General features: G+C 41.0%; 1 protein-coding gene across 4 annotated transcripts in view; it reads right to left on the bottom strand.

Annotated features, from left to right (window-relative positions):
- Nucleotides 1-499: 499 nt before the first annotated feature.
- Nucleotides 500-20,459, bottom strand: part of KDM1A (lysine demethylase 1A) — a 30,116-nt gene continuing 10,156 nt past the window's right edge. The window contains exons 2-19 of one of the 4 annotated variants that reach the window (XM_083173651.1): nt 18,559-18,724; nt 18,074-18,207; nt 16,792-16,870; nt 16,530-16,622; nt 15,738-15,844; nt 15,227-15,308; nt 14,570-14,664; nt 12,795-12,937; nt 12,565-12,655; nt 9,204-9,338; nt 9,039-9,112; nt 6,675-6,786; nt 6,415-6,547; nt 5,247-5,434; nt 4,280-4,394; nt 3,020-3,147; nt 1,771-1,917; nt 500-1,074 (exon numbers count right to left, since the gene is read on the bottom strand). In XM_083173651.1, the coding sequence (XP_083029777.1) occupies nt 898-1,074; nt 1,771-1,917; nt 3,020-3,147; nt 4,280-4,394; nt 5,247-5,434; nt 6,415-6,547; nt 6,675-6,786; nt 9,039-9,112; nt 9,204-9,338; nt 12,565-12,655; nt 12,795-12,937; nt 14,570-14,664; nt 15,227-15,308; nt 15,738-15,844; nt 16,530-16,622; nt 16,792-16,870; nt 18,074-18,207; nt 18,559-18,724 (2,199 nt within the window). In that variant the 3' untranslated portion in view covers nt 500-897. Of the gene's footprint in view, nt 1,075-1,770; nt 1,918-3,019; nt 3,148-4,279; nt 4,395-5,246; nt 5,435-6,414; nt 6,548-6,674; nt 6,787-9,038; nt 9,113-9,203; nt 9,339-12,564; nt 12,656-12,794; nt 12,944-14,569; nt 14,665-15,226; nt 15,309-15,737; nt 15,845-16,529; nt 16,623-16,791; nt 16,871-18,073; nt 18,208-18,552; nt 18,725-20,459 lie in introns of all 4 variants that reach the window. The other 3 variants (XM_083173647.1, XM_083173649.1, XM_083173648.1) reach the window with 3 other exon arrangements.

Below are 20,459 nucleotides of genomic sequence, written 5' to 3'. Positions count from 1 at the left end.
AGAGCTTTACAGAAGATATTTGAACATTCACATCAGTTCCTGCCCCAGTGGAGATTTTAAATCTATATTCCCTACCACATGTACATGCACACATTCTAAGGTTAATTTTTGTTGGGAGCCAATTAACCTACCAGTATATTTTTGGAGTGTGGCAGGAAACAGGAGAACTCTGCACAGTTAGGGCAACTCATGACCTCAGTGCTGTGAGTCAGTAATGCTAACCATTACACAAGCCATGCTGCCCTAAGCAATGATGTTGATAAGGCTTCTAAGGGGACATATGCGTAATAGGGCATACTATACCTCATGCACAGTTTTGTGAGGATGATAAAAGTCTGGTCCCTGTGAACTGACCAGTCAGATACGTAGAACAAGAAGTGGAGCAAATGGGCCCATCCAGATGCATAGTAAGCAAAGTTTGCACAGGATGCAATGGCCATATAAGCCTGGACACGTGCAGGAAACAATCTTTTAATTCAGGAATCGAAATAAAATAAAGTTGTTGATTTTTCATAAATAACTTTAATATAAAAATACTTGAGACAGTTAATACGTTACTTGCTAAAGGATTAAAACAAAACAAAAAAAAAAATAACAAATTATTCTACGCCAGTATAATGTTTATTTAAACATCAGAAGGCAAAATTCATGATGCAAAAAATAGCTATTAATGCTAGAGAATACCGATTATGATTCACCCAACAAGTGTTTTAACACCAGGATTCAAAGTCTTGTTATAAAATCCGCAGAAGTAATCAATTCTTTAAATACTTCTTGGTCAGCTTGGTATGCAACTTTTGAAGAAACATTTCTGCAGCCAGAAATGTGTATCCAAGGTGTAAAAGAGGAGTTATCCAGTCTATAGAGGTCAGCAATCCAAGGTCCTTCTTGATTCAACTACATAGGTGGTGCAGGAACCCCAGGGGTAGCCTGACGAGGTAGATTATAAATAACACCAAGGAACTGATCAGCAATACGCCCGGCCTCTCGTAAGCCACTTAGAAGAGCTCCATGAACAGTGGCTGGATAATTTCGGATGGTGTGCTCTCCAGCAAAGAACAAGCGTGGAATGGGCTATGGCAAAAAGAGTTAATGTTAATAGGTAGATACATGAGAAAGAAATATCTTGAGAAAGAGAGAGAGCGCAAGGCTATAAGAGTATCAGTGAAGGGGCATGGTATAATTTACTGAAAGTCGTGATTCTGATGGTCGTTTCTCAGACATCGAAATACCGACTGTCAGGTCCCCAACAGGGGGGTGTGCACATTCAAGCCCCTTGCGGGCTATTTTATTCTCCCTCTATGGGGGTCGTGGACTCCACAAGGTAAAATAGACCCATGTAAGTCTGAATTCTGACGGTTAGGCTCCAGACAGTCGGGATTCCGATGTCAGAGAGACTGATAGAATCCAGACTGTCGTTGAGTCATCCAGCACCCCAGTGAAGTGCATGAAAAGTAGTAAGCCGCAACCAATCTTGTATAAACCACTGAACTTGTTTTCTTAAAGAAACAAGAAAAACCTAGCAATACACTCTGTGCCACCGATAAGACAGGCAGCCTCGTTTCGGATTTAAAAAAAAATCACAGATCTAACTACAGAAATATTGCTATGTACTGCAGGCTGGGATATTCCAGCCCAAAGGCCATGTCTTTGTATAACACATACAAAATAGGAGTACATTGTATGGGGACAGCTTAAATTTATAGATATAAAACACATTTCTGTTTATAGGAACCTCACATACACAGTGTTGAACTGGAATCATCTCACCTGTGGTGCTCCAGGAATGGCAGGACCTGGAGTAATTGGTTGCGCCATTAGATCATAGTCATTTCCAGAGGAACCAGCTGCTACATAAGAGTAGGATCCACGAGCCCATGGGTCAGCACGCCAGCGGCTTACAACCGTCTCTTTTGGCTAAAGGTGATAAAAACAATTGAAATCATACACAATATTATGCTAAATAAATCTCTTCATATACGAATGTGTTCGTTTGAACACACATAATGGAAGGGTGGAGCTGGCTGAATGTAACAATCCTTAAAAAGGAGAACAGGTGGAGAAGTTGACAAAATATCAACCAAACATATAATTTAAATAATAGGTTATTTAAATAACATGTCATTTAAATACAGGTTGAGTATCCCGTATCCAAAATGCTCGGGACCAGGAGAATTTTGGATTACGGATTATTCCATATTTCGGAATATTTTAATATTTCAATTATGTATTTTTAAGTATCTTGCATTTAGGCTGTATAAACACATCAAACACATGAAATGCACACAAATATATTTTATTTGTTAAAAACAAGGTTTCAAAACATGAAACAAAATCTGTGTACTATCTCAGAATTTGAATGCCAAGCAATCATTTTCTTGTACATATATAGTGCCAATTACATATCATGTCCTCAGTAGTGCACAAATGTCCACAGTGAGTTTTTAGCAAAAAATAAATTTTTTTTGGAATGTATGGTTTTCGGAATAATTCGGATAACAGATATTCATATACGGGATACTCAACCTGTAATAGTTTACTATTGGCGACTTTCTACTTGTCCCTTTTAGGTTTGCCAATATACTCTGTATACATGCACTCACACAAACATACTTCTAGATGTGTTTTGGGTCCCTGGTATTCTTTGTAACATACGATACTCCCTCCTAGTTAGAGGACAGAAACAAAGCCCTGGTGGGTGTTTCCCAGTGAACACCCATGTAGAATAATAAACTCAGGTGGCTCAGCAACGGAATCGCCTTATCAGAATGATACAATGCCAACTATCTGTATCCATTTACATTTAGTACTAACCACACAAATCCAAGCACATAAGGCAAACTAAATATATTTATGGGATTGGCACATCATAAAACTATAGATTTATGTACCAGTAAAATCACAGAACAAGAATTTGTGTGCATCAGGCAAAGCTGGAATTTTCTGGTGATATAGCAATGCTTTGTTTTGATGGTGCCGCATATAACAACAAGCAGTGTGCTAGCCATATAAAGTATACCTGTGGAACTGCACTGCTGCCAAATATTCCTTTTAGAATGGCCAGACAACGTCCGACTATAACGTCATCGCTGATATTTTCCATGATTCCTGCAGCTTCACCAGCTACGAGTGCCAGAAGTATTGGAGCTGTAAAAAGACAATTGCACATAAGTTATACCGTATCAACACAAAAAAAGTTTGTTCTGCTACAGCAAAATGACAGGTTTTTTGTATGTTTTACTTTATAAAGCAAACAAAAAAGAAGCAAATTGTAAAAAACATGACTAAGCATGAGAAGTTCACTGTAACTAATAGCTCAAAATGTTAAATTGAATGGCTATTAGCTTATACCACTTTTCCACCAAAATCCTGTTCATACCCAAGGTTTTTGTGGTTCTCCTGACCCATGACTCCATTTCCACTGCCCTGTTTTCACAGGTTTGCCAGAGATGACACAGTTTCTACTTAACAGGAAACCCGGGAAAGCAGGACAGCAGGTGGGGGGTACCGGCGGGTGGTCAGAGGCAACCAGTCAGCGGCAGGCAACCAGCAGCACAATGGCCAGTCCCCCTGCCCGGGTTGAAAATCCCAGGTAAGAGCTGTTTCTACTGCTCATTACCCGGGAAGGAATGGGATCATTCGTCAGACTGCATTTAGGTCTACAAGCATTAGGTCGACTTGCATTTAGGTCGACCTGACTGAAGGTCGACAGGTATAAAGTCGACAGGGTCATTAGGTCGACAGTGAAAAAGTCTTCATTTTTTTCAAGCGTCGACAGAGTCAACATAGCACCGCGTCCCCTCGCATGGCTCGCTGCGCACTATTTTATTCTCCTACCATGCCCTAGTGGATGGTAGGGCATGAAATACCGCCTGTCGGCACATGTCGGCTCATAAAACAGTCAAATGACCCCATGTCGACCTTTTGCCTGTCAACCTTCCCCATGTCGACCTAATGACCATGTCGACCTTATAAAAGTCGACCTAATGACCATGTCGACCTTATAAAAGTCGACCTAATGACCATGTCGACCTTATAAAAGTCGACCTAATGACCATGTCGACCTTATAAAAGTCGACCTAATGACCCTGTCAACCTAACTGCAGGTCCACCTAACTGCAGGTCCACCTAGTGGTGTAGACCTAATGCTTGTAGACCAAAATGCTGTAGACAATATGACCGTATCCCCCCGGGAAGGACCTGCTCAAAACCCAGGATTTTTAGGATATTGGAAAACGGGTATTATAAAGGCAAACAGCAAGCGGTGACAAGGATTTACCTTTATAAAGGTTCCAGAATAGGAATAACTCCCCTCTGCTTGCAGTTGTGCTTCCGACATGTCCAAATAAATTCACAGTAGGGTCCCAAAATACTCTGTCAAAACACAGTACAACCTGGGAAAAGACAGACAAAAGTTTACTTCTACCCTGAATTTCCTGTCAAGATTTAACCTATGACCAGACCACATTTTATTTGCTACATGTCTATTAAACTGAGAAATATGCTTTGCAAATATCAGTATACAGTATTCCACATTTTTTTCAGGGAAAGTAGTCATTGAAATACATAAAATTTTATGTAATGTGTACAAAAAAAAAGTGCCCACTTGATATTATATGGAGAAATATCTCCCTCTAGTGGTGATGGACTAAAACTATAATGTCAATTTAAACATTTACAGATTTGACTGTTAATAAGCGAGTAACAGTAGCTTATTCAGAAGTGTAGTACTACTTAAGCATTATTAATGTTCATAGAAAATATTTTACTAACATTGCGTGCAATGTATTCTTTAAAATGTTAGTAAAATATGGGCTCACAGTATTATTAAGCTTTCATTGGTAGTTCACATTAAAAGGCAAAACTACTCACTTGGGAGGTGAAATGTATTCCTAACCACCTTCAAATTCAGTGGATACTGACAAACAAATGCATCTGGTAATTTAGGGAATGGTCTGGTAGGATAGAATCAGGACGGCCTTTATTATTGTGTTTTAAGTAAAGCTGGCCAAACATTAGTACTTTTTAAAGGTAGTCTTTGTCTCAGACCTCCCTTATTAGCAAAATTGATTGATTCAGCTTGATCATGATCTACAAACCCCTGAAATGTCAGCAATTATTTTGTCTTCCCTACAATAATGATTTCAGACGCATGCAACCCCCCCCCCCCCCCCCCAAAAAAGGCAAGGGTGGCAAATGGGTCATGGGATTAAAACAGAAACCCGCACACAATACAAAATACCTACCTTATTTAGATTCCCAAACCCCATCCTTTGAACAGCAGAAGTTTTCCACTCTGGAAGAGGGGGTACAAACTGCACAGCAGGGGGCTGTTGCTTTAGTACTCCAAGTGGTAACGTACAAAGTACAGCATCACACTTATAAATGAATGTTTGACTAGTAGAGCGTGTGTTTACGGCTATAACTTCACATCCTACAGTAGACAAAACATAAGGGGATAGTGAACAATATTTATAAATAAAAAAAAAAAAAAAAATCAAAACAATAATATATGCAAATGCCGTGCAACATTAATGTAACTCAATAAAAAAAAAAAAAAGTTGCTCAATAATGGTGGTAGTAGGCCTATTGGTTGGCAGGTGTAAGAGCCCTGCCAGTTATAATATGCAGAGAAATCATTTAAATGTAATAAACCAGTCATGGCAGGTATACTACTTTACAATGCATTGCTAACTATCACTAGTCTAGGCCTGTCTCTCCAGCTGTTCTGAAACTACACATCCCAGCATGCCATGACACATTATTAGCAATCAGTAATAGACAGACTGTAACAATGTATATATAATCAGTGCCGACACTAGAATTTTCATCCCCCAGGGCAAGGCAGTTGCCCCCCCCCCTAGTGGCCACCCTGGCATGATGGTACTTGTAGTTTCACTGTACAGCTGAAGAACCACAGGTTTGCCAGGCCGGTACTGGGCATTCACTAGAACAGTACCAAACAAGTGTTAAGCTGGCCATACAATTTTCATCGGATTCTAACGAGTCTGGTAAAAAGTGGGCAAATCCAATGTGTCCAACAACTGATCCGATGCGAGGTCCCGCACAAATTGGATCAGTCTAAGGTTGGCTGCACTTCTGACCTCCAACACGGGCAGTCTCCCAGCAGCAAGGAATGGGATTGCATGCAATATATCACATGCAAAAGGACTGCATGCAATAGATTGTCTGTGATCCTGCCACCCGGGAAGGTCTCGAGCGGCTCAAGGGAATGCTTATGTGACCTCCCTCTGAGAAGTCACATAAGTGAATGGGGGCCATTACTATCAAATTTTGATGCAAAACTCAGCAAGAGCAGAAGGGACTTTTGGACTAACAGGGCTGCCATGTACATGCCCATTACTCATTTTGCACTCTAATTAGGTTTATATCCATTTACACAAAACTACATACCAGAAGCTGTGTAGCGTACTTGTCTTACGGCGGTGTTAAGTTTTATGTCCAACCCTTCTGCTAGTGCTACAGGAACACAAGAATAACCATTCCGAACAGTTAAATGGCTGCCAGTGAATTCAAAGTCGTCATCCTGATAAAGAAAAAAAAAACAGACATACAAAAACAGACATACAAACAAATAGATTTGTTAAAAGGAATCATTTGAAGTTGCAGATGTGAGGCAAAAGGAAGGTATCAAAAGAAGCCAAATGGATTACCTGGTCCCAATGCTTTAGCGATAGCGTAGAGAGGGGTGTGGCATTAGCAAACTCTAAATTTGCAAAATGCCAATCAAGTATCTGCCTATCCCGCGAGGACAAGTAAACATCACTATGAGTAAAATACAAGACAAATAAAATTGATCAAGCACCATTATATTTTGCATGTTTTTAATTAAGCAAAGTAACAAAAATAACATGTTTGGGTAAATGGAATGCATGCTAGAAACTATTAGATATAGGAGAGGAATTTAATCACATTTTTTTTTTTAGGGAAACTGCTTTTACAACGATTTTTTGGCCAATGTGTTTTTTTTTCCCCAGAACAATTAAAATTGTAAACCAATCAAGAAGAAAGCGTGGGGCGCTCAAAGGTACCGGTAATCTATTTGCGTAAATGGCTCAGATATACTTAGCATCAGATAAAAAAATAATAATGCCTCTTACTGACAATGGAACCATATCGGTAGCAAAACTGTCATATTACCTCCGATGGTAGTGGATTAGTCATCAGTACCCCCTAAAGGACTGTTAATACCTTGGATTCAACGAATGTCTAAGTAGTAATTTTCCATCAATTGATTTCTATTCTATTTTATGTATTGTTTGTTTATATGTGATTCAATAAATTTTAATCTAGTGTGTACCTTTGAGCGCCCCACGCTTTCTTCTTGTTGGTTTTCTATTTTGGAGGTTGGCATTCCTCCAGCATGGTGGCAGCAGGGTGACCCAATACACCACTTGATTCCCTAGCGCCTAGACATTTTCTATTTTCTTTTGCTACAATTAAAATTGTAGTACATTCATTTTTATTCTGCAAAGTGCACCATTTTTGAGCAAACACATACACGTGGATAAGTTCCCAGACCTATGTGTTTTTTTCCCGGAACCTCTACGGTTCCCCAAAAACATAAATAATCCCTAATAAATGCCTGCATCCGGCAAGCCTTCGAGGCTAATTGGTTAGGCCTGGGGATCCAATTAACCCCAAAGGTAAAGTACCGCAGAAACCTGAATTTCCCTTACGGGAAGGGATTTGCAAGAGTAGTTACACAGATCAGTGTATAATGCGTCATATACCATATATAACAGATCTGACAAAATCCTTTAATCTTATGCAGGAATTTAGCTAGGTAGACAGCTGTGTGGATACTTTACATTTCTGTAACCCCTGCTTTCCTCTCTTAAGGATGCCAGATAACTAAGGAAGCCAGTCTAACCAAACCCCACAGGACAGATAGGAACAATCAATATCTTACTAATATAATCATAACATAATATGGAGAATAGACTGCAGACAATTAAGTATCCTAGGTCACCCAATGGCGGTTCAATATCATCTACAGATCTCTGATGCAATGTCAGCTACCCCCTACAGCAACCCCCACTTTGCATGATGGATGGCTACTTGTGGAGAAGTGGGCCAGTGGAGACATTGCTTATAGCAACCATCAGCTTTAAAGGAAGCATTTATTAAGTACATGATTCAAAATTATAGGGGGGAAAAAAACGGATTTGTTGTCACAGGCAACTTACCCACTGCCCACATCGTCACTTCACCCATTCATACATCTCGCCCCAAGTCCCTACCGCTGCAGATAGTGTGCAGGTTCCAAAGCTGGTGTAATATGCATTGCACAAACTGAACTATGGAGGTCTGTCCAAAAGGCAGAGGTTCCTAAAAGTGGTTCTCATGGCATCCTAATGGTCCAGGATTTATGCATGGCTCAACATACATGGATAAATCAAATTGACTGAGTTTCTAATATGATACCCTTAAAACCTGTACCATTGCAATGTATTAAGGACTTTGATAGGGAACTCTGGGCCTAAGGTGAGTTACTCCAAGTGGGGAGGAGAACTGATGCATGAACAGCAGTCAGCCATCCATTACTGGAGCCTGCACACTGAAAGTAGATGCAAAGCCCCCATCACAGAAAGAGCTGGGGAAAGAAGAGTTTTTTCCAGTAATTCTGCAGTGGACACAATCTAGGTTCTGGGGACAGCTCTTACGGGAATGACCATATTTTGGTTTCCTAATGGAAGATGGGTAGAAAGGGAGAGGAAGCTACACCGTGTAGAAATTTAAATGGCCTGTTCTCTTAGCTCAGACTCTAAACCCTGATTAGCAGTGTACCTAAAATGCATACAAAAAGGGAATATAATGGTTTTCTCTATGTTCAGAGTTCAAGTTTGGCTGGGGCATTACATGTTACGATTTTTTCGGATAAACATTTATGATGATTACAATATATATATATACATATCACACACACACACTTTTCAAAATTTCCTTTTGTACCATTTAGTTTATCAAATATTAACAAGGTAAACACTCTGGCCCAAACATTACTATAAATATACCTTGGCGGATTGGCTTCAAGTTCCTGCAATTTCTCTTCAAGTTTTACTTGGCTCTCTGCTAACAAATCGTACTCCTAGTTTACAAAAGAGAAATAAATAAAATGACACCAAATTTTCTAAAGGAAAGTAATACCGGTGATTAAAACAAAAGTACAAAGCGTATACCTTGCAGAGTGCCGTCAGGTCTCTGTGCTTGCTTTTCACTAAGAATTCTGCCGTGATGTCTCGGGGAGGCTTTACTTCAGACGCTTCCTTGAATTGCTGATGAAGCTCCTTTATCTTCTCTTTTAAATTAACCATCTGTGAAAACACAACAAACACCAGTCACATTCTGCTTAACTACAGTAAAGCTGGGTACACAGTAACCGATTATCTTTGAGGCTATGCACAATAACTATGTAATTAACAATATTTTTGTGCATACCGGCTACATCTTTAACCCTTTGAGTGGTGGGTTTTGCTCCGGCATGTGATCGCCGGGTACGCCAGAGCAGAGGGACTCTAGAGCAGGCATTCCCAACCCCGGTCCTCAAGGCACACCTACAGTGCAGGTTTTAATGATATCCAGGCTTCAGCACAGATGGTTTAATCAGAATCACTAAAATACTATTCAAGTCACCTGGGCTCAAGCCTGGATATAACTAAAACCTGTATGGTTGGTGTGCCTTGAGGACCGTGGTTGGGAATGCCTGTCCTAGACCACCATGCTGAGAAGGGTTAAACACTTCTAGTTAGAACCACAAGTAACACCAACCTGGAATAAAAAGGTATTTGGCCATTTCTCAGACCCTTTAGTGCCTATACATGCAGTGCAAGTATAATTTAGCATGCGAGTACATAAAATACACGGGGTATGGTATAACTCTACGACAATCGGGAGCCGGGACTGTTGTTTCTACGACATCACTGCGGACTCGGTGGCGAGCTGTGCCCTGCCACCTATTCTATTCTCCCTCTATGGTGGTCGTGGACCCCCACGAGGGAAAATAGCATATGTAAGTAAGGGCTCCTGATGATCGAGAAACAACCCTTGGTAATCCTAACTATCGGTGAGTCATCCGCCTCACAAATACACTATACACAATTGTCAGGAAAAGTAACCAAAGAACACCTACACAACATAATATTAAGCTTACATATATATTTTTTGTGTATTTGTGCTAGCAATAAGGAGATGCATTTGCTTACCAGTAAAAAAATGAAAACTAGGCAAGAAACAGTTAAACTATTTTTCCCAGCAGCCCATGGACTTTATCCCCTATACCGCACCTGGGGTACACAATTAGGTACTTGTGGATTATCACGGCTCCCATCGCATGCCATATATAGTGGCATGCGATGGGATGAGATTTTTGCCATTTTTTTTTTTACAAAATCGCATGCGATTTGATCGCATGCGTTTTTTAACAGAAAAGCATCCAAATGCATTGAAATTAGTATGAAACATGTTCAATGGCCACCCAAATGTCATTTTTTAGGCTGTACCACCCCCACTATCAACGCGAACCCAAAGCGTGGCGAGTGCAGCGGCGGCGGTACGCGTCCTACGACCTTTTCATACCCCCACTATCCACGTCGGCGTAGAGTTGAGAAGAGAAAGTGTGGTGAGCGCAGCGAGCCCCGCGGACACCTGTGAAGCCCGCGAGGGGATGCGTATACCTGTGAAGGTATCCGTGTCCGCTCGCCACGCTTCGGTGGCTCGCTGTGCTCGCCACACTTTCTATTCTCAACTCCATGCCGACGTGGATAGTGGGGGTATGAAAAGGTGGTAGGACGCGTACCGCTGCGCTCGCCACGCTTCGGGTTCGCGTTGATAGTGGGGGTGGTACAGCCTCAAAAATGACATTTGGGGGCCATTGAACATGTTTCATAGTAATTTCAATGCATTTGGATGCTTTTCTGTTAAAAATCGCATGCGATGCGATTTTTCCCGTACGATGGCCATCGTGGGAGCCGTGATACTCCACAAGTACCCACAATTAGTTGATAAACCCAAGACAAGAGTAAGGAGGAAGATGAGCACACACTCAAAATACACGCAGAAGTATAGGGGACACAGGCTGTCTATGGGACATCCTAAAGTAACTCCCCATGCTCCAAAGCTGTATTTAGAACCCTTTGCATAAACAGGGGCAAATTAATATAATTTGATAAAAGTGTAGAGCTGTTCCGCTGAGGCGCCATGATGAGCAGCACAAGAACTCCCCACCGATCAGGTGGAAAGAGCAGTCACCACGGCTGGAGAAGTAAGGTTAGGGTTAAACCATGGAGTAAGCATGGCTGATGGTTAAACTGAGTCACCAGGCCAAGAACGGTTTGGAAGCTGGTCAGCCCACGACCTGTCAACATAAATCCAGAGAGCACGCAATACATCCAAGGATGTCTCCTCTGGCAAAGAAGCCGGCACTGTAAAGGCAGAATCACGATCTCTAGGTTAATATGAAAGTGAGAAACTCCCTTAGGGAGGTATTTGAGACATGTCTGGATTACACGAGTCGAATCCCCAAAAGGTAGTGATAAAACATGCTCAAAATCAACCCTTACAAGGCTAATGCTACGGCAAGCAGGAAGACTGTTGAAGAGCTCAATAGGAGACCAATGAAAAGAACATAGAACCAGTGTCAAATTCCATGGAGCAGGGAGCAGTCTTACTTGGATCCCATGAAGTGTTCAGCTGTGGCTGAGGATTCTGGATATCTGTAAGGGGTTTGGCCAAAAATATCGACCCAGTTGCCTGCACTGCAGCCACTGGTGCTGTGCAGGTGAAGCGTTAGTGCGGTCAGCTAGCACTGACACTTAAAATAGAGTAAAACAAAAAAAGTAAAAAAAATAAAAATAAATCCACTGTAAGTAGCCCCCTAAAAACAGTACCTGCAGGCACCAAGCTAAATACTGATGATTGTGTTTAAGGGATTAGGTCTCTGGGCTGCTGGGAATAAAAGTTAGCATCACACGCAAATCAAATCGTGGCGAGCGCAGCGGTACGAGTCCTCCCAACCTGCTCATATCCCCACTCCAATGTGGAGTTGATTTTATAAAGTTTGGGGAGCGCACGCGGAAAACGAGCCCAAAGCGTGGCACTTGACATGTATTCCGCATGCGCTCGACACGCTTCAGGCTCATTTTACACAGGGCACGCCACACTTTATAAAATCAACTCCACGCCGACGTGGATAGAGGTGGTATGAACAGTTCGGGAGGACAGGGACCGCGTCCCCTTGCGGGGCTCGCCATGCTTCGGACTGATGTGGAAAGTGGGGGTGCTAAATCGCATCACATGCAAATCACATGCGATTTGTGTGCGAGGCGCGGGCAGTGGCGCCATGAAACTACACAAGTACCTAAAAGTTTATCTGTTTGGGTACAGGTAGTGCAGTAGGGACAGGGCACCATAGTCTGCCAGTGTTTCCTATGTATTAAAAGAGAAATATTAAAGGAACTTTGAACAGAGCACAGTTACTCGTATCAAACCTTTTTCCAATATTTCTGTTTACGTTGAAATCCATGAAGCCCAATGAAATCATACCTTATTCAGCAGTTCTTTTAGGTCTTCCTGAGTTTTCACTATTTTCTTCCAGTGCTCAATCTGCTCATCTTTCACATGTTTTTCTTGGAGCCTAAAAAAATTTAATAAGTAATTTAAAATTTTAATTACTATAGTTCTGAACAAAAAAAAAAAGGACACTTTTTTTATGATTGTTCACAATAACAAAAACTTGTTTTTCAAGAAAATGATAAGTGCTGGGAGTAACTTACTGTATAACAACCTCCAAAGCTTGCCCTAGTGAGACAGGCTTGTTATTAAGGATATTAAAATCCAGTTGGTGGCTGAGGTAGGAAGTCGCTTCCAATAGACGGTTGAACTCCTGTTCCACCATTTCGTCTTTTTCTTTGGGCACCTGAAACTCCAAATTGAACAGGAAAATAAAATTTATGAAGCAAGGTTTATTGGTTTCACAAGTGATATAAAAGAAACCTGACAAATTTGTCACATATACTATAGAAAAGAACCATGAAATCTACATTGCATGGAGGTGCCCAAGGGGCATGAATGTCAATGCCCTGAAAAGACATAACAAGATGACAAAAAAAAATCCTTCACAAGAACTGTAAGAAAAACGTTATTGCAAGATTAGGTAACAACAATCCCAATAGTAGAGTGCACCACCAGTAGCATGCCATTGTTCCCATCACAGAGTAGCCTGGCTTATGTTTCCGACTACTAAAAACACGAGGCTTGATTCAGATCTGCACACAAGGGGCCTAATTCTGGTCATTGGCTTGCTAGGCAGCATACATTCACCCATAAACCCCCACCGCCACCACGTGAGGGTAAGTGTACGCAAACACATCCCCTTACATGCGGCCGCAAGCAGGAAAAATCATTCAATGGTTGCCGACCATTGAATGATTTCTCCTGCCTTTGGAAATATAGGCCAGTCTAAAACAGACTTATTTCCTCTGCAGATCTCCAAAGACGGGGTGACGTCAGCCGTGAGCATGCATCAGCACACCCATAAACCGCTGGGCGTTCCGCTGCTCCGGACCGGTCTCCAACCTCCCTCACTGCGCAAACACCTTGGCAAGTGTGATAAAATAATCAGTGTGAGGTAATGTGCAGGGTTCTAGAAAAACGTATGCGCGTTGAGCGTTTTCTGGGTGTTCGTCAGCCACTACAAGTTAATTCTCTGCTATACAGGTCCAAGTGTTTTAGGAGAGCTAGTCACTGAGACAGCATAAAAGGGTCTGATGGTTGGACCCATGTGTGTCCGATGTTCCAGCCTTTATACATAAGCGGTGTATTCTAGTAATGGGATTGTGTGTGCACACACAGGACGGCAGCCATTACCTTCTTTTTTTTTCCCCATGTACCCTTTAAGTAAAAAGGGGGGTATTCAATGTCAGGGGAACGGATTCAATGTCCCGGCCGCCGAGCGGCGAGAAAGGGGCGTGGTCGCGAAAGGAGGGTGGAAATAGACGAGCTCCGGCCAGGAGCTCGCCTATTTCCGGCTCTTCTCGGCAGAACAAGCCCGACAGCTTGTGATGTCGGGCTCGTTCTGCGGAGAAACCCCGTTTAATGCTGTCAGGGAAGACAGCATTGAATAGGGCCCCGCAGCCATCTCCCCCGTCGGGAGATGGCTGCGGGAGCACAACAAGGAATGATTACCCCCCCAAAATGTGCACACAACTGCTCTGCATAAGGAACACTAATCAGGCAAGATATATTTCAGCACTAATTATGATTATATAGAAGATGTCCTCCCGACAGTCGGAACCCCAAATTACAGGGGCTGCTGCAGCGAGCCACCGGGCCCACAAGGGCCTTCGTTGCACTTGCCCCACTGAGTACTGTTAGTCGATCTACTGACCATCAGAATCCCGACTGTCGGAGCCCCATACCACACTCAAACAGCAGATGGTCCATTGACAATTTGGAGCTACACCAAAATACATTACCCCAGCAGCGGGCCAGGTCTTACTTTATGAAGCATTTTAGGGTAACCGCACAATTTGTCTTTATATATACTTACAGCTTGCCCATTAGCTTCATACAGTGGGCATTTTTGCTTTATTTTTGCCAATTCCATATTTACTTGCTTGCTAATCACAGCCATTGGGTTCCCACCTAAACCAACACACACACAGTATGTTAGAATTATCAATGGTGAATTAAAAAAAAAAAAATGGAAAAAAGGAAATAAAAACACACCACCAAACCAAGAACTTTTGAACTACACACATAGAACAGGAATGAATATCAGACTTGTCTGCCATAAAAAGAATCTGAAAAAGTCAATTTATGAGCATGCTGAACAGGTTTTAGAGTTAGAATAGCATAGTAATATTGAAAGGACTAATTAGGTTGATTGATAAGTACCCCTTTATTTGTTACTTGTTCCCAAACTTAAACAGAAATTGGTAAGCTTTGTGCTGAGCTGCCTCTTATGAACAACAGCTTAGTATGACAGCTATGTAATGGTACAGTTTGGATTATACCCACACCCTGTAACACAGAAAGTCTTTTGACATTGCAACAGTAAAAAATTCAAGGTTCAATACCAGTCTATAGGGGCAAACGTTGTAAGGGCCATATGAATATTATGCTTTATAAACAAATTGAAATGAAATGTAACAGTCGATTACAAGCGTGTGCATGAGTATATTATATTACAGACTGTCTATCTTACCAAGTCCTGTGACTACCATTGCACCTAAATCAGCAACATAATTTCCTTTACGAAATGTAGCAACTCTTCCTCCAACTCGATCCTATAATAAATATAGTTCATTTTGGTTAGAATTTAACATCTCGGATAAAGCGACTAGAAATTTAAAACGACACAATCTTTACCCAATTCTCAATACCAGTATGCACTAGGATTCTAAAATTCAAGAGATAGTAAAGCTAGGTTGTAGACACAGCTGAAACAAAATAATAATAATAATAAATCTACAGACACTGGCCCTCAGCCATGTTGTTGCTCAGTTAGGTCCTAAGGCCTACTGAATACAGCAAGGCAGAATGGAGGATCCTGAGGTGACAAACCAAGGATCTTAGGGAAATTGCATTTCTCAAAAGTAGGCAGTTTAGCAAACAACAAATATAAACACAAACATACTAAAAGCAAGAAAATTCTAACCACTGCAAAAGCACATGCTCTTAAACATACGTAGGGATTCTACAAAGGAAGTACTTACCCTAGCCTCTAAAAGAGTAACATCCATTCCAAAACTTTGTAACTGGCGAGCTGCAGCTAGGCCAGACACTCCAGAGCCAATAATGATTACTTTGCCTGTTTTCTTGGCTAAAATAAAGACAAATAACCAAGTGTCAAACCTGGGCATAGAATAAAAAACCTTAAATATTCAATATCTATTCTTCTTGCTATGTCATCAATAGGGCATCTACTTGCTACTAAGGAATATCCTTCATAGTTCACTTTATCAAAGACCCCCTTTTAGAATCTTCACTTGTGTGAAGACGACAAATCTCACAGATATGATTCAAGATGTGCATTTTATTTAGAACGGTTATGGCAATATCCAATAAGCTGCAGTAGCTAACCATGTGCTACTGAACCCCATAGGCTATCCAATTAGCCTTGCACTGCAGTCCGACATGGCATTTATCTCAGATACCTTTTCAAGTCTCAGCAGATTTAGATTTGTATGCTGCGAAACCAACTGCCTTGGACCCAGTAACCATTAAGCTTGTGAGTGCTAACCAGGGAGTACATTTCTATTCCCTTCCCTGACCAACTACCCCTCTAGTTTTCATAGGTACGGAAATTAATCAAAGAGCCTTTGTGTTAAAGCTCAAATACAGGCAATTTTTCACAAGCAAAACAATTCTGGATAATTGAATTGCACAAAGTGCACCATAAAGCAAAAATTATAATAATAAAAAATATTTTTCTCCCGAAAATGTATTAGGTATAAAGTGAATATCCCCCTTAATCTTAAAATTAGGAAAACCATTATAAAACTCACTTGGTAAAGGCTTCAATCTTTTATAGACGCCAAAGTTAATTAAACCATGTCTCTCAAGATAGCAGTGTATCCTGTGAACCAGCACAGAATCACCTAAATGAAAAAATAAATTAATCATACATACAACATAAATGAAAGTAGTAACCACTATTTTCACAAATTACACAAGTCAAACCTTTGTTTTTCCCAATTACACTACAGAAAAATCTTATGTTATAATTTATTAAATATACAAAAGTAATTCAAGTGAACATGGACCTACTATTATAAGGTGCTTCTAGCTGCTGAAGTGTAGCCTCAAACGTCAGTTGGACCTTGGGGTTGTCTAACCACAATTGCAGCTAGATAAAATAATTGGAGACAATTTTCGATAAAAGTTTTTTGTTTGATTATTACTGTGGAAATTCAAAATATTAGTACAAAAAAAAAAAACCTTCTCCAAACAAAAAGGTAGATCACATTAATGTATAGTAGGGATGGATAAACACTTATTCCATATTGGAACAAATACAATGCATGGCAGCTGGGGGCTTGGAGTCAAAGCAAAATTCTGGTTATTGCACGTGATCAGTAGCAAATCATAGATACTGCAGGCACTGAACAAATGTTTGTTGGCTTCCGGGAGTGCAGAGATACTAGTGCTGACTACCCAAGTACCGACAGCCAGTTCTTTGAAAGATAATTTCCATGGAGCAGACAGATATAGAAATAGTAGCTGGATACACCATAAATGGGGTCTTGCTTATGTGGCATCAGGTTGTAAAACCCGGTGCTTCTGATCACATTTATGCCCAATATCTTAAAAGGGCATAGTAAAAGTATTGCCTTTTTAATTCTGTAAGAAGTATTAGGTTTTACAACATAAACAAACCACATGGAATTTGGCCTCTTCAAAATATTGTCATTGGGCCCGATTCAGACCTGATTGCATGGCCAGTGTTTAGCCTCCACCCCACTCCAGTGAAAACCCACCTTGCAAATGAACGTGAACGCTGAGTGAGTGGATGTGTACAGCTGCACATCTGTTCGCAACCAAGCAGAAAACATCCAAACCTATTGCAACGGGCTCACCATCAAATGATATTTACACTGGCCACAACTCATCGTAGCCGCCACGTAACCCAGGATTTACTCGGTGGCTGCAATGAATACAGGCATATCCGGCCTGCTACTGATATCACACACCCTCCCCTAACAGACTTTGGCAAGCCTGCTTTTTCTATGACATTCCCAGGAGATTTTTATTGACACTTCCTAAAAATGGTTGGTTTTCACCCCCACACGCCCACTCCCTGTCAATCACCTTGTGAACAGCCAGTGGACAGAAATAGTTGCAGGAGTTTATCGCAGCATGGAAAAGTTCATACATACAGTGATCTGTAGTGTATTGATAATGCCCACTGTGCGAATTCGTAGCTGTGCGATCAGGTCTGAATCTGGCCCATTGTGCATATTTTGTGATAAACAGACAAGTCTCGAAATGTTTGTCATTAATGCCGAGCTTCCACAGAATGTGCCCAGACCAGAAGCACAGTGGCACTTACAGTACGATTCCGGATGTAAAGGAAGACCTTCTGAGTCGGTTGTGGGCCACTGATAATATCAGGGAAGCATGCCGCCTCTTGGGAAGTCATTCTATCATGTGGAAGTCTGCTCTGAAACGCCGCACCTTCTACACCTGAAAACATAAATATTTCAACAAAAGAACTCTTCCAGGTATATTTCCCTTAAATTATAAGGAACTATTCTGCATGCCCCACTTATACTTTACATAAGTTTGTTCACGATCTTTTACATCCGATTCATTTTACAAATGGATCTGCTAACGTTATCAATGTGTCTTTGTATTAAAGGGACACTCAGTTGCTTAATCCCATAGTGACAAGGCTACAAGTAAAGAGATATTAAAACAAATCATGTTAAAAATTAATAAAAATAATTACAATGAAGTTACAACACACACACACACACACACACACACACACACACTGTATATTGAAAAGAAAAAGGAAAGTTTTCTGACCGTTACCTGAAGGCTCTTCCGGCTCACTGTCAATCTCTTCCTCGGGAGGAGCTTGTGGTGGGGGTGGTGGCACTTTCTTCTCCCTCTCGGCTTTGGCATTCCGCTCCTCCTCCGAGTAATACTCGTCTTCAGAGAGATTGGCAAGGCTTTCATCCATCTCTCTGTACTCCACCTAGAAATATAAAAACAAAACCCATTACCTTTCAATGAACTTCAGTTCAATGTAAAAATGTATGTAGGCTCAAGTAAAAAACAGCTAGCTAAATAAAAAGATTAATAGTAAATATGCACAGTAAATTTACTCAAGATTTAGCAAATACATAACTAGGGAGCTCTACCAGATTCTTACACGTTATCAATCCATAGAAACATTTTAACAGGTTGTAAGTATAAAGAGATCAATTTTTATTATAATTTCTGACTATGGGCCTGTTACAGAGAATACACAAAGCCGATGTTCCACAGTTGCAGTAGCTTTGGTGGGTGGGGAAACCTGTACTTGCAGCTGCATTAGCGTCCATTAGGCCCTATGATAGTTATTGGGCTTGATTCCTTTTCAAATAAAACTCAATCAACTGGCATTCATTTATTACAAGTATATTTAATGGACTCAAGGATGGATTCGCTGCAATTCCTATTCATCAATGCTGTCTGCTTGTGCACATACTGACCTCTTACACCAATGAAAACAATGGGCTTTATTAAGGTTGGATCGCTTATGTGATCCAACCCGCAGTTTACAGATAATCAGGAGACACCACACACACACACACACACACACACACACACACACACACACACACACACACACACACACACACGACCTGTTCTGTGCATGGGCAAAATGGGTCTTGTAAATCACATCATAGAAATGTGAATGCCTCTGCCGGATTGACAGGCAGAAACATTTGTGGGGAGGAACAGAGCTGCGGCAGCAGTGTCCGGGAAGACAGTGGCAAGTAGCCCCCATTTAACAGGCATGACAAGGCCTGCCTCATGTACGACGGCCTTTGTAATGCCCCTGCTAAGTCTATCTAATTAGGCAAATGTAGCATTTAATCTGTTTTGTGTGTTATTTGAAATTAATGTATTTCACCACAGGTATTAACTACTGTAGTAAGTAATTGTGTGTACTTTCTGTACAGACAGAAATGTAGTGTATTGCATTGTTCTTTATATTTATTATCAGTTTCTTATATAGCGCATACATATTCCGCAGTGCTGTGCAGAGAATAGTTGAACATTCAGTCACCTGCCCCAGTGGAGCTTACAATCGATATTCCCTGCCACATGTACACGCACACACAAGATATTCTAGGGTTAATTTTTGTTATTGACTTATGCAAGATCGCTCAGCACACAGCGCTGCATAGAGATGTGCCTATGGGCTATCTGTCAGGGCCAATGTTCTCTGAAAATGGCCTGAAATTGCTATGTGTGTAGGCCTCATTAGTGGAAAGATTTCACAATCTTCACAATGATTTTGCAAATTGCATGATACTTTATATAATAATATTTCTATAAAAAGTTATAGAAATAAAAAACTAAAAAGCAACGTTCAACAAATCAATAGCAGGGAAAATACATTATTGCAAATTATTATATGATCTGTCATTTTATTTAGAGGAACAAACAACTAAAAAGGTGCCTATGCCTAACATTATGTTCATCACTTTCATTATCCCTATAAAATTGGTTTCCATGTTAGAATAAAAGGTGCTTGTCTCCTGGGCCAGCAAGAGAGTGGCTGACACTGGCTTAGCAGGTTTATTATTAAACTATGTGAATAAAGGCCACCAGTACATACTTGGACGAGGAAGGGGGTTGTTAACGTCGCATAGGAGTGCGCATTGTTAACAACAGGGAGCGTGCACCCTAGGTGATTTTGTCCACAATATCACTCAGAA

The sequence above is a fragment of the Crinia signifera genome, chromosome 2, assembly GCF_055691185.1.
Source record: "Crinia signifera chromosome 2, ASM5569118v1, whole genome shotgun sequence".
NCBI classification, from domain to species: domain Eukaryota; kingdom Metazoa; phylum Chordata; class Amphibia; order Anura; family Myobatrachidae; genus Crinia; species Crinia signifera.
This window is presented reverse-complemented; position numbering and strand designations above follow the sequence as displayed.